Source organism: Stigmatopora argus, chromosome 9 (genome assembly GCF_051989625.1).
Source record: "Stigmatopora argus isolate UIUO_Sarg chromosome 9, RoL_Sarg_1.0, whole genome shotgun sequence".
Taxonomy (NCBI): Eukaryota; Metazoa; Chordata; class Actinopteri; order Syngnathiformes; family Syngnathidae; genus Stigmatopora; species Stigmatopora argus.
Window position 1 is genome coordinate 8978780 of NC_135395.1, and position 26431 is coordinate 9005210.

The following is a 26431-nucleotide window of genomic DNA, read 5'->3' on the forward strand; positions in this document are numbered from 1 at the left end:
TGTCATTTTGTCTTTAGGCTACTTTTTTACGTGCTGTAATCTAACGTGCAGGAACACATTTGTAGCTGCCTGTGTCCCACTTCGCTTGTAAAATTGTGCCACCTACTCGGCAGGGTGCCATTCGGGGAGATTGTTTTCCTATCCTATAGAAGTAGATATGATGGATCACTACATGAATTCAGGATTTTGCTGATGTACATTGCAAAAGAAACCAATGCATGTCACTGCCTCAAGTAATTCTTTAATGCCTTAATGTCAGGTGATGAATGGACCCACTGAATTTTATTCACTGTTGGCCCCATTTTTTCACTTTGAATGTAACTATAGCAATTGTTCATACTGTGGTTTTGTATAACATTAATCAATACAGCTGCCTTCTCCATAAAGGGGTATTAAAACACCCATGTTTCTGGTGTTCACAGCACCCCACCCGTGAAATACACCAGACCTGGCTCTGGTTTTTATAACTGGCTCACTCTTTTAACTTCCTAATGAGGTGTCTAGTAGTGTACTTGCACTAGCCAATCTGGGCTGCGCTTCAGCCCACTTGACACCTAACGTCCGGTATGTTTGGCTAGTGTTCGTGTGTGGAAGAGTGCTCAAGGTATGTATACTTCCCTTCTGTCAGGCTTGGTACAACTGGCCTATGTGCAATATAGCGGTGCTATAAAATGATTGTCATGATTTGTTTGTTACAATGCATGAATGATTACCACCACCTTGCAAATCATGAATAAGAACTTTAAATGAAAATGCACAGTCATGACAAACATAATCTTGCACATAGGATATCATCATACCCAGTAAATAAAGTCCACAGCATGCTAGACTCGTGTGCTTGAGTAGTCTGGTCTTATAATGACTTCCACCCCATTCATTAAGGCAGCTACATGCTCAGTTACAAGATTTGCGACTGGGTTCTGGTGCATGGATTTCTCAAAGATTTCAAGTTGAACATTTTCAATCTTGCATGTTACTTTGTATTGTGTAAATGGAAATCCGTCTGTAAAACTCTGAGGACATCCTGTGGAACATGCCTCTGATACCTTGGGAAATGCTTGTCATAATATACAATTCTGAAGGACTTGCTCATTCTGGCTTCAAATCCAAGTTTCCCCCCAAAGAGTAATAGACATTCAACATTTCTTCCATGGAGATAATTGCAATAGCAGACGCTGCGGTTCTGCGGGCTGGACCTGTAAACTTGGGGAGTCACGAGATTTAGCTTGTTTGGACGCCAGCCATCACTTGCCCTAATTGAGACAGAGGGTTCCGATTTATGTAGTGCTAATTAAATGTTTCGGGTGGAAAACGATACATGGTACGGAAACAATTGACAGCGCATGTACAAAGAATGCAGTTTAACCGATGGAGGTAGTTATGTATGCAGTAAAAGGGGGGGGGGGGGTACGTTTATAGATAGACCTTTTCTGTTTGTGTACTCCTCTAAGGGCCATACACACAGGCTGTCTGCATATCGATAGTCGACTAGTTGCGACAATATCGACTAATCAAATTAATCAAAAGTGGCCTTAAAACATGAGGTACTTATACCTTAAATTTGCACATTTGTTACCATGAGAAGATTTTTGACTTCCACTACGCGACAGAGTGAATGCTCTTTTGAGATGTACTATATGGCTCGGAGCTTGAGGTAGCCCAGCCCTGCCTAAAAACATAACATTTTGCTTATTCGATGTGTCTGCCTGAACACTCCCCTCATATTTATAACCATCTGTTAGGGCCTCTGTAGAACAGATACTGGGAGATAATCCAGGATTTGAATGAGACATTTGAGTAGCGATTTTGATTTTTTTTAAGTTTACCAACAAAACTCATAACATTGGATTGTCTTTGTGAAGAAACTTGCATAACTCTAGACTAAATAAACAATCTGGAAATTTCAGGCTAAAAGGAGGCTCTGTGCAGACATGCATGTTTACAGCACGGAGGTTTTTCAAGTAACGCTCAGCACATCTTACAGTTGGCTACTGTTGGTTTCCCCTCCCAATGCCACTCTCAGAAATAGCAGGTCAGCACTTAGGAGAAGATCATCCAGCGCCGGTTTGGAATGAGCCATAATTTTGCGTTCCTTTTAAATTGAAGATATAATTCCGAGCTTTGAGACGTTGCCTGAAGTCAACCTTTGGCAAATTTATAATACTAACACATGTCTACCCTGCTGGCCTTGATGTAATGATGGAAAAAAACATCTGTAATGGTCCCGTATTTGTTGATCTTGGTCATCTCGTATACATTTTACAACGTGGTGTAGACCCATTGGTTGTTTTGCCTGATTTCTGTGCAGGCTGCGTGGGTTCGATTTCTACTCGGTAGAGGTGTGAATGTGAATGCAAATGGTGGTCTGTCTCTTTTTCACTAAGACCTACATAGTCCGCTTTTTGACCAAAGTTAGTTGGGTTAAGCTTCAGCACCCCGCTACCTTGTCAAGGGTGAGTAGTGTTGAGAATGAATGTTAGTGTAGAGCTTTGAGCTGATGCACAAAGCTTGCCACCACAGGAACAACTTACAAATTCCAAAACAAAAGGACCAAGTGCCCCAGATTCATAGTTTCTTGTCATGCAAACTGCCACTGTGTTGCCCCAGTTTAAATAGTGAAACTGTGTCTGTGCCTTTCTGGGATGCTATTCTTCATTCTGACACTATAACATCTTTTTTCTTCATTTTCTTTGGTTTCAGAAAATCTTTAAATTGCGCTCAAAAGAGGAAAAAAAATACAATCGGAATACGTGTGTTTCTTGCCAGAAATAAATTTCCCCCTAGCTCAATTCGCTGCCTCACATTTCAGCATTTGATCTTTCACAGTTACACACCATTTCCACTTCTTTCTGGCAATTGTTCACATAACTGGAGGTCTTTCAATGATCCGCCTTATATGCTAAATGTCAGTCATCAGCGAGCCTGTGGCCTGAAGGACAGCAACAGCTGAATTAAGATCATGACAGTGAACGCAGCCATTACAGATAGCGTGGTAATTGGATTTACAAACCTGTTATGCTTCGGGTTTGCAATGGCCCTGCACTGTATAGGTTATATTTCAAACACTTGCCCACAATTCGTCACAGGAGGCTTTTGGTGATAATGAGAAAGTGCTGCAAAGTGAGCATCTCCTCTTGTCTATTCGCAGCGTCAGATGACATGATATTTGCAACAGTGTTCCAGACACTAACGACTGGTCCCATATAAGAAATGGCAGTCCTAATGCTACAACAAAGAAAAATAAGCTTGGAACACATCGACAAACAATCGATCACCCTCCCATTTTTGTCAATGGACAGTTTGAGAGTTCAGTGCACCTGTAATGCATTTATCGAAATGTAAGCGAAAGGTACACTACTCGGGGAAATCCAATGCAAACATGCAATGTAAATGCACTCTTGGTGGGGGAAGCAGAACCTCCATCCTGAGACAGATGTTCTACCACAATTGCCTCTGGCCCTTTTCATCAAGTAATGATAGAATGTTTCCTGTTCTAGGTTAAATCACCTCAGATCATGGTCTCGAAGCTTACCATGTTATGTAATATGGGCTCTATTGTGGTTGAATGTATTTGCAAACCACAGGGGTATTTATTGTATAGGCATTAGAACAATCATTTGACTCAATTGGACTTGCACTTTTTATTCCATTAGTACCCCTTTAAATCTCAAAGCTCTCTACCTTTCGTCTATTGTATAGGGTGCATGGACATAAGTGTAGGAAAGATGGATCAACCCTTTGCACCAACTTAATCAGTGAAATGTGAAGCAAAGGACAGGTTCTTAGTCATCCTCCATGAGCCTGTCTCAGGAGAAGCCAGCCAGCTAGATCGATATAAAGATTCATAATTGTGCCCAGCTTGAGGGCTTTGCCAATTCAGCTACATTTTTTATCAGCTGTCCTGCAAATGTTCTTCCCCTTCCTGATGAACGTGGAACCCTGGCTTGTTAGTGCAGTCCTTGGACCAAAGCTGGGCTGTGAGGAAACTATCGGAGTTGCAGAGGCAACATGCTGAGACGTAGCGCTTTAGCAACTGGGCTCACTATCACTTACCAATGGTCTCATGGGCTCCAATTTAAGGTATTGAGTTAAGTGCTCTCAAAGGCATCAGTACATCTTCCTTCCCTCTGTATAAACAATTGCTTCGTAGCCTGATGCGTGTCGTATGTGTCATAGGTGCATTTACCCGTAATTACTCAAAAGACAGTTGATTCATTTCACCATGCTTTTCGCTGAATGATACTGGCATTTCATTTCCATTGTATTGTGTCACCATGTCCTCATTCAGCACATTCCTCAATGAAAGCCACTACCAAATAGACAAACACATTCCTTATTTCTTTCCTTAAGATTTAACTCATATGGACATTCTTGTTAGACCATTAAGCTTTGTGATTTTGTGAAATACCACTGAAAACTAAGTTGGTTAACTTTCAGGTTTGTTCGGATTTCACGGCCCCCAATACGTCTAAAATATATTAAAACAACTAACAAATACAGTAGATTGTTACACTTGTGCCTTGTATTAAGTAGCATCTTATGAATGAAGTCCTTCAGGTGCGCTTTATACCTTGAGGCACTTATAATCCTGTGCATATTATCGTCTAACAAAAACACAGTTTTGTATATGTTGTTGATGTTTGTTGTGTTATGTAATCAGGACTTCACTGGAAAAGAGTGCTTGTGCTCAATGCCTTTCCTGAATTAATGAAGATAAATGAAAGTGTGAACCGAAGCTAATGGCTGCAAAATGGAAAAGTGAACACAGCTTTTTAGCCTATCCAATATTTCGCTCTATCAATCTTAAATTAATTTGTATGACGATGGCTTTAGTTTACTTATGTTTGACTCTTGGAAGCACATTTTACACTAGTTTTTGCTTGACCTTATGACATAAGACCATTATTTTTCGTTGACTTCATTGTGTATGAGTGAGCGAGGAGACAGCGTGCGTTAATTTATTTGAATTTTGTTTAAATTTTGACACTTCATTTTATTCAGCGCTTTAGTTTCATTTGGCTGTAGATATTTCAAATAATGCAAAAAGAATAGAGCTGATGAAGGTCTGGCTTTAGGATAGATGGCAAGTAAATTAAATAAACAAAATGATCATATTTGGAGATAGCATTTTGTATATGAGGTAAGGGCTTAGGTTTTGTTTGAGCACTATTAGTATTTAAATAGGAGAAGCTCACTCAGTGGATTTTCTTTGGCACGGTCCCCATCCCCTTAACTAATCCCCACAGACTGCCTAATTAATGGGGAAATGACAAGGTGGTTCGCTGTCCTAATCCTTATAAAAATGATTTTTCTTGTTTACTTAGTTTAGCTCTTGTTTCCCTATTTCTTCCCTGTCTGAATTTCATTATGACCAGGGCACTTTGCGGTTTGTTAGTCATGTGTCAGATGTCTAATGGCACTGCATCAGACATGAACATTCTCAGATGTTATTAAAATCTCCTTCTACTATCCTTAAGAAAGCAGACTTATTATTAGTGCTGAATGTTCTGTCATTAGTCATCCACATCCTCTCCTATCGTAGACCATCAAGTATCTAAAAATAAAACTTAGTTTTTATAGTATGGTCTCTCAAATTAGTTTCAAGTACACTTATACTACCTGAAAAATTCATTCCCTTCCTGCTCACAAAATTTGCAGTGGAAAAATGTTGTGAATATATTCCCACCTAAGAAAAATGAAATGTTTTCATGCAAAATATTAACACTTGATATGTGAGCCTTCAGAGTGCAAATCATTTCATATTGATTAAGCAGTATTTGCTTATTTTCCCTTATCGCTAGTTGTATTCAATGAATATTTGTGCCAAACTCTTGAAAAATGATCAATTTCCTTGGCACATTATGTGGGAATAGTTTGTACCTCGAGTGAGACCAATGGACGAGTTTTTACAGTGCATCCTAGCAATGTAGAGTTAAGAAAACATTTGTTGTGAGTATTGTCATCAAGGGAGGAATACACATTTGCCCATTCAGCAAGTATTTACGACAACCGTGCATTTTAATCATTACTTTGCAACGCCGTTGTGCCTGACCATGCAAACAATGCCTGTGCTAAGTACACCGCATATTCCTTTGTATTGGCCGGCTGGATACCACATACATTATTTGGCTGTCCCATAGTGAACAAAGCAGCGGGGAAATAACAGCCTACCCCATGGCAAAGGTGAATGTGTTACTGTGAGCAGCTAGCTCACCATATCTCTCCCGGAGCAATATTTTGACAAAGGCTTTTTGAAGCGCTTGTGCTGTCAGCCCTCTGACCAGACACTCATTAGCCAGCACCGCCTCCAAAAGAACAGGCTGGAATGAGAGACGATGCCCTTCTCGCTTTTGGGGAAAACTGTTTGTCCAGTGAGAGAATACCAAATACTCTTAGTAATACACCTTTCCTCATTGGACACCAGTGAGATAAATGTCCTTAACTCTTCCCATCTGAAAAACAAAAGGCATAATGACACCGTAGAGCCAACACTCAGACACATCTTTGTAGATTACCAAACATTGGCTAGAAACTGTTGTAAATCAATTTAATGTCCAATGGAGTGACAGAGACGTGTTCATGTGAGGTAATTCGTTCAAAATATCATGGATGAGTGGTTAAAGGTGAGTGTCAGGCACTTGGAAGACTGCTGGTTTATGCCCCTCATCCCTAACACGGGATGTGACTTAGCACTGTGGGATAGAAGTGGAATATTTTTCTGTCTCCAAAAGTAGCCGTTAGTGTCTGTAAAGTACTAAGGCAGGACAAAAAGGACTAGCGACGTTGCTCATGAGTAGTTTATAAATAGAGCCTCTTATATGATTTATACTTCTTGTCTTCCTCGGAATTCACTGTGACCCCATCGGTGCACATCTGAGAGACGAATTGGAGACCAGCTTGCCTCAGCATGACTCCTCTAATTTCAGGAGCTTTTTCTGTTTTGCCAGACTTTATGTCACAACACATTTTACCTGATATCCATAAGCCTTTAGGATGTTTTTTCATCTTTCTTTTACTATAAGTCTGAATTCTTTGATGGGCAGAGGTCACATTTAACAGTTATATACTGAATCTGGAAGCTACAAAAGAACTTAACAATATATGTTTCTGAATTTGTGGTTACTATTTATTGTTTTGGAAATACAGTGTACGTCTACTTATGAATGCTTCTCTATACAAAATATTCAGGTTAAAAAAGCCTCCATGGCAACCATTTTGACCCAAAATATGAAAAAAAAGTTTTTTTTAAATGTCTAACGTGTTTTTATCGCTGTCAAACTATACTTTCATACTGAGAACTTTAAATATACGTAGGTCTATTTGAAAATGTTTCTTCCCCTGTCGAACAACTTCAGATGTTTCTTAAAGAGGGTTCCTGGAATAGTGTGCTTGTTGACAGCACTGTTAGAAGAGGGTGGTATTGATTGAGAAAGAAATTGAAATTGATTGAGATGGAGAGTGAAATTGGTGAATTACAGCCGTGAAAATGATGTTCCTGCGGAGCAATTGTACAGATAATGAATTCTGAGAGCTAATATCCTTTCATGGTAACGTAGGGAGGTGTTTTTTTTCGCCTCGCCTTGCTAGATGTAATAGTTCTAGTAACTGCTGATGTGTGCCATGTACTTGAAAACAAGAACCACAGTAGACGGCGTGTCAGGAAGCTTCTTGGCATAAACTTGAATGCACAAATTGTGGAACCACCGCACGTCAATTGAGTTGAGAATGCTAACGAAGGTTAATGATGCTTTCCTTCGTAATATATGTTTTATACAACACTGTGAATCCGCCTACACCTTTGGTATAAATCCACACTTTCATTCATAAAGAAGACCATTTACATGCCTTTGTGGGTTCTGCTTTTTGTTTCGCAACAGTTCAATTGAGCTCAGTGTTTAACTCAAAGGTAACAACGTCTGTAGGTTATTCAAGTTAGACAAACAGTTTTTTGGATTGTTTCAATGCAGTGGTACCTGAAGCCTGAAGCTCTGAATTTTACGGTTTTATAGCAGTTCAATGAAAAAACATTTTCTTTAATACTCCTATCAATGGATGTTAGACCTTTTTTCATAGGATTGGTTTCTGCGAACAGCCACCTTCTCTATGGCCTTGCTGTTTGAATTGCTTTAATTTCCTCAGTTCAGATCACTTTCATGGCTGGCCATTTACTCTGGAAAGGTCATTTCCTCTTCGTGGTAGTCCCAAAGTACCCAAGAGTTCAATTCACAGCCACAGCTGAGAGTCTCCACACTCAATATAAGCATTTCTCCTCAATTTTAGCATTAACTTTTGACTGTATATGGTAAACTGTGCTCTGCCATCCTTTGGGACTTAGTCTGGAATGTGCAAACAGCTGGGAATGCAACAGTGCTTTTAGACATTGACCCTATCATTCAGAGAAAATATAAAAATGTTTGCCCAAGTATATGATCGCACAAACTTTAGTGCCTTTAATGTTCTCATATTTACAGTAGTTTGAATTTCAATTATGAGCAAAATTATAATACCCCCGCTGAGTCAAAGAAACAGCAATCACTGCAATAACTCTGACTTGAAAAATATAATTACTATATTTTCTCCACTTTGAACTGTTTTATTTTTATAGAGTTTTTCAATTTAGTAACTCTCCTATGCTGAAAACACTTCTTATTCTCTTACTACTTCTTCAGCAGCATTTTTAACAGGCGGCAATCTTTGGAAGGACGACCAACAATTCAAATTACACGGAATCTATCAAGGCCCTTTTTAATAGGTGTCGGTTTAGCACTATTAAAAAAAATCTATTTCATTCAAATGTCTCGTACCAAAATGAAAGGCAGATTTGTACCCTTCTAAATTATGTTACCACAAAAATGTAATTTAAACGTTTCAACCAGTTTGATAACCTTTTTGGAGAATGTAAAATAACAGCCCCAATGAAATGATACACAGTCCAGCGCAATCCATGGTGGCTGAGTATTCTGTGCCCCATTTTCTACATGCTAACATGTGGAGCTAGGCACACAAAAGACAATCTTTAGTCATACATGAGTGAGCTAATGAAGCCTGTGGCGCAAAATGTCAACCCGCATTGTTTGATGTCGCTTGTTGTTTTGTCACAGCAAAACGGAGCGAAGGTGTTTGTGGCAAAGAGGATTCACAAGTGCCAGAAGGCATTATTCAGTCAAGCAACGCCACGCTACGCCGTGACGAGGAGGGAAAGTCTGTGGGATTCTATTCCGTGAACTGCCATGTTGAAATGCTTGGCATGAATAAGGCGAATCCCAACTGGGGCGGGGAAGCACAGCACAACATCTTTGTTTGACTTCAGGGAGGCTGGCGAGTGTGTGGGTCACAATAGGTTATGCTCAGTCAAGTAAATACCCACTTAGGAGCAAAATGATTTCTGTGATTTATTCAAGAAAGAACAGGCTTTTTCACCGATGCATTCTAAAGTGCACCATTGGATCATGTAACCGAAGAGAGGGCAGAGCTAAAAGGGTAAAGTCAATCATGGCTTTAAAGTGACCTTTGCTGCTGCCTTTTCTTCCCAAAAAGGACATTTGAGAACAAATAATAGTGTGTTCAAATTTGTATACTGTACATGAGTAAATTTGACAAAACAGAGTATGGTAACTTAATCTTCATGAAGTGGGCTGCCGTGTTTCCATATGACTCTTAAATATGTTGCCTTTTTAACCTTATGATTCTTTCAGATTTGCAAACACTCTGCTCCAATGCATTGGAACTCTTACAAGATATGCATATATCCATACAAATTATGAGGATGCAACATATGAACGAAAAAGACGAACTTGGCTTGTGAAAGACTTAGATTTGGTTAATATTCTGTTCCGCTTTAATTTACTTTTATAGTAGAAAATTCCTTTCTAAAGACCATATCTTAAATACAAAGAAATTGATTGATTTCTGGAAATAATTATCACCTACTAAGTAGTTAATACTGGAAATACATTTGACAGCTCGTAGCTGATGGCTTTCACTCCTTACCGTGCTGTTTAAATCAGCACCACTTAACTTCCCTCTTGACAAATATCTGCCAGACAGATTTGCATGCTAAATGATGGCCGTTGGCAGACATAAATTGTGGAAATGAAATCAAAAATCTTTTGCATAAAAGTCAACCATTTGTTTTTACCTAAGTTCGAAGCGCAATGTTGCCAGTGTTTGAAATTTCAACCAAATACTCGTGAGTGATAATGTATTAAAACATTTAGCCAAAAGCCTGATGGTCATCGTACAATCTAAATCTGCAATTACTGACTTTTACATCTACCAAGGCTGGTGATGTTCATGCTCATGATGGAAAATGGAGTCGCATCACGTTATGCTAATGCAGTGTTTGTGGCATTGATCACATCACGTCATTACACTTCAAAGCTTCCCGAAACACAATTCAGACCTCAACCTCGTGTTTAATGACAAATAGCCATCTGTTCATTATTTCCTATAGACCCGTGCAGCAAAATACATCCCAAAAATAGCATCAAAAGACCCGAGCTAGTCTTTGAAAGTGGGCATCTGGAGAGCTCACTCGTATCGTCACTCAGGGGTTTCAGTTTGGAGAAAAATTCACTTCGATTTCATTTCAAGGTGTGCGGGCGGGGTCCCCTTTTGTTAATGTGTCAGCCTGCATACTCCATCTGGAGAGCTCACTCGTATCGTCACTCAGGGGTTTCAGTTTGGAGAAAAATTCACTTCGATTTCATTTCAAGGTGTGCGGGCGGGGTCCCCTTTTGTTAATGTGTCAGCCTGCATACTCCATTCAAATCGTTATTTTTTAATGTGACTTAATATTGCGCATTGATTGAATTATTTTTCAAAGGCACCTAAAGCAGAAGAGCACAGCTGGTGAGTCCCGAGACAGGATTAATGCAGACTCAATTCCCTCCCCTATGTTGTTTTGAAGAATTTATAGGCCCAACTATGTCAATGAGCACAACCTCATAAGCCAACATGACCTTATCAAACCATGTGCCATCTCATTAACAGGTATCCATTTACACAGCAAATTGCAGTAACGGCATATGCCCCTGGCAGCTAAAAGTCGTTTAGGCTGCCACCACAAATATTCTAAATGAGTTTAGAGGACTAGAGATCATTGCAAATGATATATAAATGAATTAACCTTCAGTGCAGTTTCTAGGAGAATGACAAAGGAGTTCGAATGAGGGAGTTGCACATCATGACATGTTCTTGGGCTGGTATACATGTACATGGTGCCTACACTTCCACTTCAATTTCTTTGTCTCAACTCTTAATATGTTGTAATAGTGTTGAAAAGTCCAAAAGTACCCAATATGACATCATGGAGAGAAAAAAACTTGTATGCAAGTGGTTAATTTGCTCAGTTTTATCTGATTAGACACTCACTTTCATGTTTACTGCATACAGGCAGTGTACTATTGCATTGGCAGACAAAGTTGGATGTGCATGTGTTGTAACTTGATCAAAAACAAGATCAGACTAGCTGTCATATGACAGTCAAAGGTTAAATGCCTGGGATGGATGATGGGCTAAACAGGCTCTGACATTCGCCCTTCAGCTATGCTGATACAGTTAGCTAAAAGTTTTTTTTCCTGATGGCCAAATGGGAACTCTGTACTGTATGTGAGTTTCAATAACTGTCACAATGTTTTATGGGTATCATTTGAAGTAATATATGTTGTTGACTACCCACTCTCATTGAAATCTTTCAGATCCTTTCAGCCATGATTTTCTTTTTCGAATCGGTAATCTTTCAGGTGATTGGAGGCTAATTTTAGTCCTGCCAGCTGTCATACAGCTCGGCCTGTAACTGTCACCGTACAGTGATCCATGGGAGCCGGTCTTGTTATCAGAAGAAAGCCTGTGGCCCACATTAGTCATGTATTTCAAATAGTTTGGCTTTTGTAGAAGATATCATAAGACTCAGATTCCATGCTGACCACATGTAATTGAGTCCGAGCTTAAATTGAACCTGGATTGCCAGTATATCCCAATCCACTTTGTAACGTTTTGTTCAAAGTGTTGACATACAATGACTTTAAAAAGTCTACACTCTCCTGTTTTCATTAGTGTTCGGGGAAATAAATCGAGCAGAAGTTCAAAATTCAGGGTTCAAGGTGTGTAGTTATATAAAAAAATCAATAAAAAATAATACTCCCCTTTATAAACCAAACAAACCCAACTACTTTCCAGCCCTACATCGACGCATGCAGTTGTTAAATGTGTTCATAGGCTTTATTTGTCACAGTGGCTCTGTGACCCTTACTTCTGAACCGTTTATACATTTTCTGTAGTGTTGAAGCCTTGTTGCAGCAGAAATGAAAAATACTGTAGATTTTTTTCAAGATTTTTTTCCTCCCTGCAGTTATTTATGTTGTTGAACAATCAAGGTCAAATTCAGTCTAAGCGCCGCTAAACCATCTTGAATGTATGAGAGCAATGCATGAAAGGGTTGTTTGTCCGCTACATTATTTTCTGCTTAACAACATGAGTAAAAGTATTTTACAAAGGGTAAGTGCAGTTTTTTAAAACTGTCTCGCATTTCACTTTTCCCAGCCTCGCTATTTTTGGGTGGGGTGGTATTTTGATCTTTTGCTTTCATTCCATAACGATGTGTTATTTATTAGTTTAATCTATGAAGAGTGTGTGTGAATCTTGAAATTAGAGAAATGTGAGAAAATGTTGACGCCAGTGTGAGAGGGGTTTAACAGTCGTACAACAAAAATAATTTTACAAACATTAATTTGACTACTAGTACTTCTTTTAAAACAGTATGTTCAGCGTGCACTGCAAATTTAATACTGCAGTGACCTGGAAACCAGCGATGAGTTGGCTTTGCTAAAATTGATATGCAACCTCCAAAATGATCCTGATCAAATTGCAAACTACTCCAAGAGGTCTTTGTCAGTGTTTGGTTAATACTAATTGATAATATGCAAAGAGCAAAAACAAAAAAATGTAAACGTGAAAGATATGGCCATGAATTTTTCATGAACCGGCTTCTGCAGGACTTGACTGTGAATTATGAATGCCTGCATTGAACTCAAAAGTGCTGATATATGGAAACATCCAAAACAAATCAAGTAAGATTCATTAGTGAGCCCCTTGAGAATTTCTTCTCACATTACTTATGGAGGCCTTCTTATTTATTACCTGCGGATGGATTTTGTTAGTGTAAAGATTAAATGAGCAAAATAGAAAAGCTTCAGCTCACAAATTGGTGGTGTCAAGGATAGGGTTTTTTTTATTTTTCTGCAAGGTGGCACTCAGGGAATTTAGGATTTTCAGGACATCCACAGTTGCAGAAATGGCTGAGGTTAAAGGTCACATAGTATACTTTAAAAAAAAATCCAAGTTGAAATGGTTTTCATCACTATCTGCGAAAACCCAATATACACTGTCCTTAAACCCATTTAAAAATAATATTTCACATGGTACTCATTAATGAATTTCACTCATGAGGGTGTGGAAAATATTAATTTTGATACCCTAGTAAAATGTCTAGGTTCTGGTGTATATTAAGAACAGTCAGTGTGCTGCAAAAGAAAATGAAGCATCATGGAGCTGGGCTCCTCTTATTAAACATAAAGAGAACATAAAGTCCATAATGTCCCTACAGTCTTCGGCTGCATGTTATGAAATATGAGCTTGTCAGCATAAATAGCGTCTGACAGGTCAGTTCAGTGAATGTAAACGCAGTTCAAGTAATTCGGAGATGACTGATGCACTAACTTGACTCGCCAGGATAAATCGTGACTTTCCATGCGTGTTTTTGGCCTGGCAGTCTTTCTCTTAAAGTTCTGAACTCTGTCATATTAATCTGCCAAGAAGGGTCAACGAAGGCTATAGCTGCTGTTGGCTTTCTTTCGCTGTAACACTACGCGTAGATGAGTGAATTACCAACTTTGTAGGTTGAAACAAAGTAGTGCCCTTAATCATCTCAAGCGCAAATGAATTTTAGTAAGGGGGAAAAATGGTACTTCTGAATTAAAATGGCCATTACATTGGGAAAGTGGATTAATGAGGCGATTAGAATTTAGCATCTGCTGCAAATCTGAAACACCTGCCTTGAGTGGACTAATTTTGGCTAATAAATTCATCAACAATCAGTCTTAACAGGTTTTCATAATCAATTAGTTGACTAATCCTGGATTTTTCAATGTGGCACAGCATCTTGGGAAGAAAAGTTAAACCATTTTCCTACGCCAATGGTGGCATGTACCCATGTACCATCACCGTAACAGTGAACATGGAAGTATCAATATTTGAGTGATCTGTCCACATGTGTGATTTTTCGATGTCGACTCGATGTTCACTGACTAATGTGTTTACCCTCTATGTTTGACCCTTGCAGGACTCAATGCTCTGCCCTTTGATCCGGCCGCCAACAACGACCCCCTCCACTTCAACAGCTCCAGCGGATCGCTCTTGACCGAGTGTCCACCTTTGGAAAACGCATCCGAAAACGGCAAGAAGAGGAAACGAACTAGCCAGCCTCCAGGTACTGACTCAACTGTGGCGCGCTTTTGCGTCAAATGTTGCCAACCTCGTCAAATTATTCATGTGATTCGCCGTGGTTTCTCTTTCACCCTTCCCGTCTTATTTCTTCTTTCGTGAAGCAAATTCACCCGGAAAGGAATTGTTATCAAATCCGATTATTTGGCGTCACAATAACGGAAAAGAGCAGCTTAGTCTGCTTCTTGCTAGGTCTGTCCTCCGGCTCAGCTTGTCTGTCCATCTCTGAGCGCTCCGTTGAGAGTGTGTCTGACTGACTGACTGACTGACTGACTGTCTGTTGCCATGGCAACACCAACTGCCAATCAACATGGCAGTAACCGTTTCTTGCTCTCCTCACGCTACGTGACCTTGCGTTGAGCTTGTGTGTGTACTCACATGGATACTTTTTTGGTGTTTTGGATAGCCAAAGGTCGCTTTGCTTTTGTGTGTTAAAAGAACAAGTCCTTGAGACGTGGAAGTGCCGTTCTTTTTGCTTTCTGTTCCTAGCTTTGTAATGTTAATTCCTTTTCCATGTTCAGTGATAATTGGATAATGGAGGATGGGTCAAAAAGACTCTAATCACCGTAATCATTAAATTGTTTAAGTGGCAGAGTGCAACAATAAGACAATGTCTTCAAAGCCATGTTGTTTCTGTGATTACCAATGGATATACATATTAATTATGGGTCCTACTCTATCGGTTGTCTGATTTTTCCTGTGTTCAGTTTTCCATTTTCACCAATGTGACACTTTTTTAATTGGAAAAAAAAGTTGAATTATATGACTTGAAGCATGCAGGGTGATGTTTCTACTCTTAAATAATGCAGAATGGCCCAAAAGCTTTTAGGTATAATGCAATGGATCCTTGAGTATTTTATATGTCATCCTGTCACATTATGTTCTGGTCTTGGCTTCGGTATATAGTCACTGTTTACTGTCCCTATAGAGAGTAATGAAGAGCGACATGTCATTTTTTATATAACAGGATTTGTCTCACAGGAGACGACATAGCCCGAAGTGGTTTTATGTGAGCCTGTTTCCCCCCTCTGGAATATAAGAAGGTTGGTCTTTATGTTTTATACAGGTTTCCTCTTCTCCTTTACCACTATGCAAAACCTCATTGTGAAAAGGCTAACCAATCACATTGGGTGTTTCTGCATATTTTCTTTTCATTGGATGTCTCATGCGTGACACACTCCAACTGGGTGATGTCAGGTACCAGTTGCTCTCAATTGCATCTATTCTGATTTACTCTATTTTTGGGAACACGAATAGATTTTCTTTATTTTGTGCTCCATTGTGTGTTTTTGCAAACATCCTCAACAACATGCACGCTGAAATAACATTGCTCAGCTGCAATTTCACTTCATTAAACTAGGGGTAAATTTAAGAGCGTGGCAAAACAAACTACTTGTCTGATGCAGCCCGGGAAGAATTTGACTCTTTTCAGACTTAATGCTTCCCTGCTGATAGATTATTTACAACACTTCAACTAGCCAGCCAAGAAGACACAAACACAGATGTGGCAACAGTTTATACTTTGACATCCAGTGTCGAACGCCTTAATTAAAGCTCATAAAAATTGTTTTTCAAGCAGTGCCTCATGTCGGTTCAAGTCACTTGACTTTATTTCATTTTACACCAAAAGTTTTCCCACGAAAAAGAAGGGTAGTCACAAAAGAAGCAAGTAAGCAAAAAATAAATACTTTGGTCAGCAACAAATCCGATACACACGTTCTGATTTTTTACAGTTTAACCAATTTAGAAAAAATATATATGCACGAGAAAAACTTGCTGTCTGTTCCGATTTTTTACAGTTTAACCAATTTAGAAAAAATATATACGCTAGAGAAAAACTTGCTGTCCGTTCCCATAGCTGTTGTGTAGAGCACATTACATACAGAATGATACCGTAACCAATAATCCAGAATCTCAACTGGACCAGATAGCCTTCTTACTAGCAAGATTGAACTGTGAGGCAAAGTGGTACCAAAGAGAATTTTGCAGAAGAGTTTGACCTTGTATCGGTATGGTGTTCATTTTTACTTCCTATGTTTATGCATTAGAAATGTCATCGTCGTTTTAAATATTTTAAATAGCGCTTTTACCCACCAAGGCTTTTTTATTCAATGATCATACCGAGTATTGCAACGAATAATTGAGCCCTAAACTTAGCTTGTGACAGTTCTGCCAGACACATTACAGCAAACACGGACATAAAGACATGTTGCAGCAATGGCCCAACCTGTTTTAGGTGAGTAGGTTATGTGCTTCGTCATGAATCATTAATGTACAACTGAAAGCCTTTAAAATAGCTCATTATTAGCATGAAGAAATGTCAAGATGTCGACATGATCCGCTAAATGCCTTGCCTTATGCTTTGATTTTCAAGTACCAAAGCAACACACAATATTTTCCTTTTACCACTCTCCACATCGTTTTCCATACACATTGCCATCATCAAATAGCATGTTCGAATAAATGGTAAGTGGCTACATACTTTTCATTGCGGTAACAAGATGAAGTGGGTGGAAAAGTAGGTAAAAAAGCCAACCGGCTTGAACCGGAATAAAATGTGTGAGTTGCATCTGGAGGGCCTCGTCAAGGTATTTTCCCTGCCCTAATTGGTCCTAACATCATTTCTTTTTGTGTTAACTTAAAATGTAGTTCACAGAATACGAGTCTGGTTACAGTTTGATTATGCGGGTTTGACTATGAACAATGTTTTCATAATATTACAAGACACAAGTGAAAAGCCTATATTTCATTACCATTTTATTTGGACATTATAGCTATAAAAATTCAATTTTTTTGTAGAAATGTTTCACCATTTAAAGAGCTTCTTTTTTTGTTAATTCTAAATGCACACTCGTACCATCTGAAAGTCCAGATGATAAGCAATACCTGGGGGGCTAACAGCCGCAAGGCAAAAGACCCTCCGCTTCTGATTTGATCACTCTCACTACAGAGCCGGAGATGCTCATTTTCCCCTGAGCCCTGCTGAGCATGAGCTTCAGGTGGTGAGCCAGAGCTGATTTTGAGATGCATAGTATACAACAAGATTGAACTGAGTATCAGTTGTATCGGTGTCAGTTTGCTAGCGTACTTTTAATGTTTGTGAAGAAGTCATCGTTTTAATACAGAGGTAGTTGGACAGAATGGTTATAGACAATGATTCCAATGATTGGAGCCAGTCAGTGAATCTCTGGTAAATGCTCATCTGGAAATACGTGCCAGTTTGGTGTAATGTCCTGTCTGACAAAAACCTTTTGTTTTTACGGTGAACCATAAAATCTTCTCAACATGGACCAATGTGATCATCACTTTTCCTGAAGCCTTATTGCTAAAGAACCCTTTTTGAAATAGCAAAGGGGAAACAAATCAATAAATAATTAACTTATGTTGTTGACATCTTCCCTTATGATATTGTTATATTCTTTTTAAATCCGCAATTACTGCAATAGCCATAGGTGTCGTGCTAGTGATGTGCACGAAATGAGGGAGCCTGGCACAGCGGTGCTGGGTTCAACAGTTCACATGCAGAGGAAAAACAATGTGCAATGGTAAACAAAAGCCGCTTTTCCCATGTCAAATGAAGGCTAACATAAATCCGGATCCACAAAATAGGTTTTAAAAATTGGACATTGAAACCGGCATTTTTGGGGGTTTTAATTGAACCTCGCTGCACGTTGGTATTTCACCAGATTGTTATTGCCCAATAAAAAGCATCTGAGAACATTTAAAAATAAATAAACAGAAAATTCTAGCTAGCACAAAGCACACATGGTTTGCATATCTCACAGTGACACTGACAGACCCGCTCGGCAACAGCCAATAAGCAAAAAGTATACATCTAAACATTCAATATTGACATTCTATCCAGTCAGAGATCTATTACTAAGAATCTGGCTGTTTGCAGAGGCAAGCAAAAAAGGATTAAGTAAAATAGTTTGAAAAATATTCTCTTTCAGTCTGCTTTTTTGGACCCATGACAATAGGATGTGTTTTGTATTTCCTTTTTTCTTCGTTTGTTTCAAATCTATACTGTAAATGTGGGCCACATCATAAATATGGTTCGCAATAGAATGGGCAACTCACCATTAACATTGAAATGAGACATTTTCCTATGAATGTATTTCTCTGATTTTATTGTTTTTGTCAGGTTGTCCAAACAAACGAGCCTGATTGTCCTTTCGCTCGGTTGCAAATGTTGCTCTTAAGTGCGTGGAGCGAAATGTCAAATCAATATCTTTATTTGCATCACCAACAAAGGGAGATTTATTATAATCATACACCATTATGCTAATGCGGTTGCACCTGGGAAGCTGGTTGTGAATCTCAACTCGGATAGCACAAACGTACTTCAAGTTTTGCTTCTGACTTTCTTGCAATTAAATATGCAGTTTATGAGGAAAGGCCGCCGGCATCTTGAGTGCCGTCTTAGCGGTGATGAAGAAGTGCAAGAGTGATTTGAAATGCGTAGCAGCCGGCATATAGGAGGACCCTGCCTCTCGCCGTCTTACTCACATGGGGATTTGTGAGTGTGTGTGTGTGTGTGTGTTTGCGTTTGTGTGCCATGACACGAAAGTTAACTCCACTTCTGCACTAGCGGCGATAAAGACAGAAGTGCATTGACTGACTCTCCAATGCACACACTCTCTGCCCTCTACAACATTTAAGTACTTTCCTTCTTTTGGACATGTTCTTGTACAACACCCACTGTTCATTGTTAAACATGCATTTTTTTTCTTTAGTGTCGGACCTATTCTTAATTGCAAGATCAAACAATGGTGGCACAATGTAACATATTATGCATTTGGATTTTTGCCTTTTCCATGTAAAATGATGTTAAATGTACAATGTACAAGATTACAGCAAATTCAAATGATGTAGTTACACCAGTGGCGGTCCGTGTATTTTCTCGTAGCGCCTTCAACGGGTAAAATCCACGTCCTAGCAGCATTTATTGATTAAATACAAATACTGGAGCTTTTCAGACATTACAAGCCAGGGGGTGATTTCCACGGGAAAAGCCATATTTTACTCACCAAAAATCCTTTTTAACTGTACACAATATCCATCCTTCTTTTATATCGCCATCGAAGCTAATGCTGAAAGTTGAGCCTGTCCTGTCGTATTTCTGGCATAGTCCGTCTTGAAAATGGCTTTAAATCAACACAACAATATATTTGCGTGTGCAGTTCGCTCCAAATACAGTTTGGTAGCGATGGCTAATCACTAGCCAATCATAGTTGGTGAAACCGATGACGTATCCCTACGCCTGCAACAAAGCAATGACGTATGCCTACGCCTGCGACAATGCATTGTGGTGTTGGCAACTCGAAATCTGATTGGTTAAAGCAACAGTCTTATCGACGCTTGTTTAATGCAGCAGAGCCCGCAGAACTGATATTGAAGGCCTTGAGGCAGATTTCTGAAGCTAACAGACAATTTGGAATTATTTAATAAGTATTGATGGACAAAATATAATAAATGATTCAGATATTTCTCAGGCCAGGAGAGAAGGCCTAGAAGGCCCTGACGGCTCGCCACTGAGTTACACATTGTGCCTCCTTTAGCGACGCCATAATTCCTACTATTGGTGAGAACAATTATTTTTGTATAATTGGCGTGGACAATTTTAATAAGAACTTTATTCATGAAAGTTGCTATCAGCATGCCAAAAAAATTGAGCATACACAGACACTAATCATTTACTTAAAACAAAGTGGTGGTCTGAACTATGACACAAGATACATAAAAAAAATGATTTTTTCATTAAGACCTATGGTCTAGCATAGCCCAAAAAATATCCCCTCCTTGCATCAGCCGGATAAAATATAGCAACCGAACATCATAAGCGACAATGCCGTAAATGTGTCTTTTTTTTCTTTCTCTTGCTTTGTCGCTCCTGTGTGCACCGCGGCGGTCAAAGATTTATGGCCACTTCACCCCATCTTGCAGAGCCTACAAACATGTGAGAGCTAAATAATGAATGGTGCCAGAAGGCACTCGGCAGACCTTCACTGAGGCTAATGGCAAAGCCTGCAGACAGACTCCAGCTCGGCATGCTGTAACGGTCCAAAAGTGCTTTTTGCCTCAAGTTGTTTGATCACAGCCAACCCGGATAATGTTGTCGCGCTTTGTTCCTATACTACTACCTTGACTGCTACAGTGTGGAGGAGATTAGAAGAGTAGAAAAATAAGACCTTGAATTATTTTTCAATTTTCCTTGCTCTGGCCTAGAGACATGACAAAGTACATATGAAAATACATTCTTCAGTTTTGTAAAATTTTGTAGTTGTCGCTTGAGATTAACCACGGAAGAGCTTTTTATAAACTGCAGTTATCGTCCCATTGTCTACAAACAAGGACGACGTTTAGTTAGTTGTTTCAGGTCACCAGGCTGTTTGTCGGGGCTACTTACCTAATGACACTTATTATTCTTGTGCAATTTATGACACAGATAATATTATGTTCATAGCATATTATTCTTTCAAAGTCAAGAAGCGGACTTTTATAGTTTGTTAGTTAAAAGTCGACATTTCCTATTCATTTGGGGTATTTATGAACAAAAACATCAAAATATACTGAGGCTCAGTAGGTTGATAGATGAAAGAAAGATAAAAACTCGAGAAAGGGATTATCTAATATCTGCATTTGTCAAAACACTGTTAATACAAAGAAATTTCTCATTTCAACAATTAGATTCTAACTGTATTTTCCTGTCAAACTTGAACAAATCATGTCAATGATATTGACTATTACAATAACGGCAGTTTGAACTGAATTGACTGCCAATGAAACCGATAAAGATCAAATTAATTTCATCCTTGAGGGCTTTCATTAGTGAAAAATGTACAAAAAACAGAGACCTAAAATTACAAACCATCGCATCAGTGAAGCCTGAAGCAGCCATTTCTCTCTGTTTCAATGAATTGGAGATCTATTGTTGGCAATGGCAGTTAAAGGAAATCTACACACTTCTTCACATCCCATCAAACATTTCATGCTTTTACCAAATATTTTTACGCCATAACTTTTTGATCATTGAAATTCCCATGTATATATTTTCTTCCATTTATTTCTATGAATTTCTCGAAACTACTCTAAACTTTTTCTTTAAAAAAAAGTCATGTGGATCAACATTTTGTTTTAATGTAAGTGAAGTTTGGTGAATAAGTCAGCAGAGTCAGCAGAAGGATTTTTAGGCAGCCCTAACTAGCCAAAACATATCTAAAATAATTTTAATGAAGCCTGTTTTCCTTTCATGTCTGTTGTTTGCAGGGCTGCATTGCATCATCCTGATATGCCTGCACATGGTTGGTGTTTTCATTTAGTGTATGTGTGCGCGTGTTCCTTGCAATGAACTGTCAGAGTTAAAAAATCCATATTGTAACACATGCCAAGTCTTTCTTTTCTCCATGCGAAATACCTGCAGCCTTTTCTTGACACAACATTGCTCTGCAGTAGCCTTTAGTGTGACAGTAGAAAGTGGCGGGTTCCAATAAAGAACCCCGGCAAGTTCACTGAGCTGTTGACATTTCTTCACAGCAACTGCCCTGCTTCTAATTGGCTCATGCAGATAAGACACCCATGTTGTAATTGGCAGCCGCTGATAAGATGCTGTCAGCAGCGTGGCGAGCTGACGGCGGCTCTGGCAACGGTAGGCAGAAGGGGCGGAATCCAGTGACTAGACCTCGTTTGACACTGACGCCCTGGCAAGGTTTCTCCAGTCCAATCTGTCTTGCATATTAAAGCCAAAACAGTTTTTCCCCCTGAACGCTCAGGAGTGGCAAACATGTGTCTAGTGGGTGAGCAAGTGTATTTGATCTAGTCCGCCATGCAAATCCGCCAAGTACATACTCTTTATGTTTTCTCATCTGGCATAGTTGTCGGAACATTTTGCTTCTGTATTAATCTATTGAGTTGAATTAACAAAAGGAGTATCATCGCTTTCTTTATAATTCCAGTGGACCGGTTTTGGCTTTGTGTTTTAGCTGACCTTGCTCAAAGTAGAGCTCTTTTCTTTCTCAACAAAAATCACTGGATGCAGTTTGTCAAGTTGCAGGCCGTACTTAATTTAACAAATGTTTCTCAGCGGTCAAACATCTACTTGAGTCTCTTTGAGTTGTTATTTGGAAATACTGCCGTGACTTCTAAAGAAGTTGCACTCGGCTCACCTCTATGTCGATGAAACCCTTAATACTTTCTTATTTTGTTATTTATTTTTTAAATCAGATTTGAAATTCAAGGACATGCTGTTTTGTATACTCTGTTCAACCTCAACAGCTAAACTCCAGAGGTCAATTATTTGCCCTTCTGGAAATACTTGGTCAAAATGTCCAAGCTTTAGTCCAACATTTTAAAGTGTTTCCTAGTTGTGGGGAAAAAAATCTATTCAACGCCAAGAAGGTTTTCACTATCCAACGTCTCTATGTTAAGATTTATCCAAGCATTTCGGTAGAATTTGTTATCATCTGAGTCGAATGTAAACTAAAGCCTATCCCAACCAACCTTGTCAGGGCTTGCAGTACTAAAAATATCCATTAATTTGCACCCTTCCTTTTGAACTCATCTGTATCACAATCCTAAAATTTGCGATTCATATCTCTGCTCTGCTTTTCCTGTGTGAATTTGCATGTTCAATCTGAGGTTTTTTTTTCTCGGGTACTCTGCCTTCATTCTGACTTGCAGAAAAGACTTGTTAGGTTTATTGAAGATTCAAAATTGTGCAAATGTGTGAATTTGGATGTTTTTTTACTCTACATTTGGGTAGCAGGCAGTACAAGGTGTACCTAGCCTTTTGCCGAGTCAGATTGGATCCGCTCCAGCTTGCACAACACTGATATCTACACACCATATAGAAAAAAAATAGATGGAGTTACTATCGTAAAAAAAGCTGAAATAAATTCACACAGTTTTCACTGTGAAAAAAAGTGGACTCCACTGTAATCAAAACATTTTTTCTCCTAGTTTTTTCGTGGTAAAGTAATAGTACTCATTAGGATATTAAATCAATCAGGGCTGTCCACTTACATAGTGTTTTAAGTGATTGAGTCATTGTGTAACATGTTGTTCCTTTCACAGCCTTAATTGATTAACTGTTCGCCTCAGGACATTTCCAGCTGTGGCCGTCGAAGACTCGATACGGTATTAGCTTGTCGTTAATCGGCTATGCATACAAAAGAAAAAGTGAACTGTTTTTCCTTGCTTCATCTTTTGGGGGAGCTCAAAAGATAGAATGCAGCTTTTTTGGAGGATGTCAAGCTGGGCATCAATTGATGTATTGAATCGCCGTGACTGGAGTACAAAGCGGTGACAACTTGTTAAACAGCACCCCGTGCAAGAATGAAGAATGGCCACAAGATGCTAAAGTTCGTAAGCACTAACTTGCTTTTCAGTAGCTGGAAGCTGAAAGGGTTCTCTTTATATAGTTTTTCATTGTTGAGACTTTTCTTACCCTTGTCATAACTTCCTATACATGGATTCAAAAGCAATAAATGAATGTTTTTGCTTTCATATCCTCTTGCGTGGAGGGAAAATGAAGGACGTTATTACTGACAGCAGCCAGGAAGAAATTAATCAGACGCTTAGAATACTTCATACTTGGGCCCTCCAGGGACCGGGAGAGGCAGGGAGTTTTTTCTTTTTGCCTTTGGATGACATTTTCTTCCAGGCTCTTTTTCACAAGAGTTATAAAAGAAGTTTAAGAATTATAACTCCTTTTTAAGCAACCCGGCATCTGGTGTGATGTATAAAATGGTTGTGGGACAGCCACAAATTTGTATTCCTTGCCACTAACTTTTGCACAAATCCGTAATAAGAGGGAACAATAGAGGACAAGTTTCCTTTATCTGACTTCTTGCTATCCACTTTGACAGAGATTCTTTTTACGGTCCTGCCCTCCTTACGGTTGTTCGCCAAACTTGGGAAATTGGCAGGTTGCCTTAAATTGTCTAGTCCATTTCAGTACTTACCACACAGAGCAGAGCAAGTGTGGTGTTAAACTCCTGAAATCCTGTTCTGGCTTTTCAATGTTTCTTCTTGTACGAGTCCACTTACTTCAAAAGCTGGAAAGTGGCGGGTCAGCCGAGGGTTTTTTCTTTCGCACAGAACAGTAACGTGCAAAAAGGGTGTGGGGGATTCTATGGTCTTAAACCCCTGTTGCAATGTTCCACCATGACTTTTCATCCAGGCAAGATCTCATATTTTAAGAGATAGGATACTATGTATTTCCAAAGCTAGGAAAATCACCTTTATTCTGCTGCAACATTTCACAAAGAATAGCAACATACTATCTACAAAAGAGTGTAAAACTTGATACGCCAAATATGTGAACCATCCTCATTGATATGCTGTTCACATTTTGTCCTTGGGAGATCAAGATGACACACTACGATTTATAAATGGTACATTGTCTATGTGAAGTTTCAAATTGTATTTCTTCTAGGATAATTGGGCTTAGTTTCAGGTTTCATCATCAGGTTGCTCTTATGTCGAAACAAATTTAAAAGTAGCCAGATATTGCAATCATCCCCGCCAGTGTAGTCGGACGACGGCCGCGGCGACGGAGTACTGGTACAAATTGCTCATGATAAGTCAAGTTGCAGACTAATGCATAATTGATGAGTCCGAGTTGATTAATATAGCATGTGCGCACACGTCTCGTTCCATTAAGATTCATGTTTATCTAAATTCACTGCCGTGTCAAGCTTGCTTCAGCATTGAGTTTTGAAGTCTCTCTAGATATGAAAGTTTTAACGTTCCCGACAATTTTCTTTTTTCCATTACTGCTAATACTGGATGTCTTCCTCAAAATGACTGCACTGTGGGATCGCTCGGCGCTCCGAGGAAACTTAGCAATTACTTTTTTAACACTCGCTTCCATTCCCAATCTTAGTAGTCATGCTAATACAGTACAAACAGCAGTAGGACATATGCAAATACTGGCCAAAAAGGGATGAGTTCTCACCTCTGAGATGTTAATATGCACTGATAATTTAGTAACCATTATAAAGACCGCACTGTTCTACAAAATTTAGAAATATTTGCTTCAGAGATCATGACTACATTCTACTTGCTCTGTTGACAGGGAGTGAAAAATAAAAGATTCTAGTGCTGGTTGGCTGGGTATTTAATGTTAAAATTTGATTTCTGATTTGATTTTGCCAGTTACTGTTATCTCCAAAACTTTACTTTGTACTACAAAGTAGCAGTTTGTACTACAAAGGCAGTCAGGGCCTTCAAGGCCTTCTCTGCTGGCCTAAGAAATATCTGAATCACAGACTGATGTTAATTATATTTTGTCCATAAATAATTCCAAATTGTCTGTTAGCTTTCTTTCATTGCTTTTCCCCCTGGTTGCACTGCTTCCAGATGTGTGTTTTCATATTGAAGCATTTAACCAATTACATTTCAGCCATTATTTGTTGCCAGGGTCAGAAATCTGCCTCAAGGCCTTCACAATCAGTTCTGCAGGCTCTGCTGCATTAAACAAGCGTCGATAAGACTGTTGCTTTAACCAATCAGATTTCGAGTTGGCAACACCACAATGCCTTCTCGCAGGCGTAGGGATATGTCATCGCTTTCACCAACTATGATTGGCTAGTGATTAGCCAGAGCTACCAAACTGTATCTGGAGCGAGCTGCACAAGCAAATATATTGTTGTGTTGATTTAAAGCCATTTTTAAGACGGACTTTTCAAGAAAAAAAAGCTGGACATCATTACGAAAGGTCGGACAACTCCAAAGCAAGCAAGCCTGTCACAAACGGGAACGAACATTTTCAGCACTAAATCGAATTAAAACGTATGCCAGAAATACGACAGGACAGGCTCGACTTTCAGCGTTAGCTTCGATGGCGATAGAAAAGAAGGAAGAAAGAAAGGAGGATGGATATTGTGTATAGTTAAAAATGATTTTTGGTGAGTAAAATATGGCTATA

At 39.1% G+C, this 26431-nt stretch overlaps 1 protein-coding gene across 5 annotated transcripts in view; it reads left to right on the top strand.

The window, feature by feature from the left end:
- The window catches only part of enox2 (ecto-NOX disulfide-thiol exchanger 2), a 93346-nt gene that overhangs the window by 27909 nt on the left and 39006 nt on the right, over positions 1–26431 (top strand). For all 5 annotated transcript variants that reach the window (XM_077609809.1, XM_077609810.1, XM_077609808.1 and 2 more), the window contains one exon: positions 14342–14488. In XM_077609809.1, the coding sequence (XP_077465935.1) occupies positions 14342–14488 (147 nt within the window). The remainder of the gene's footprint in view (positions 1–14341; positions 14489–26431) is intronic.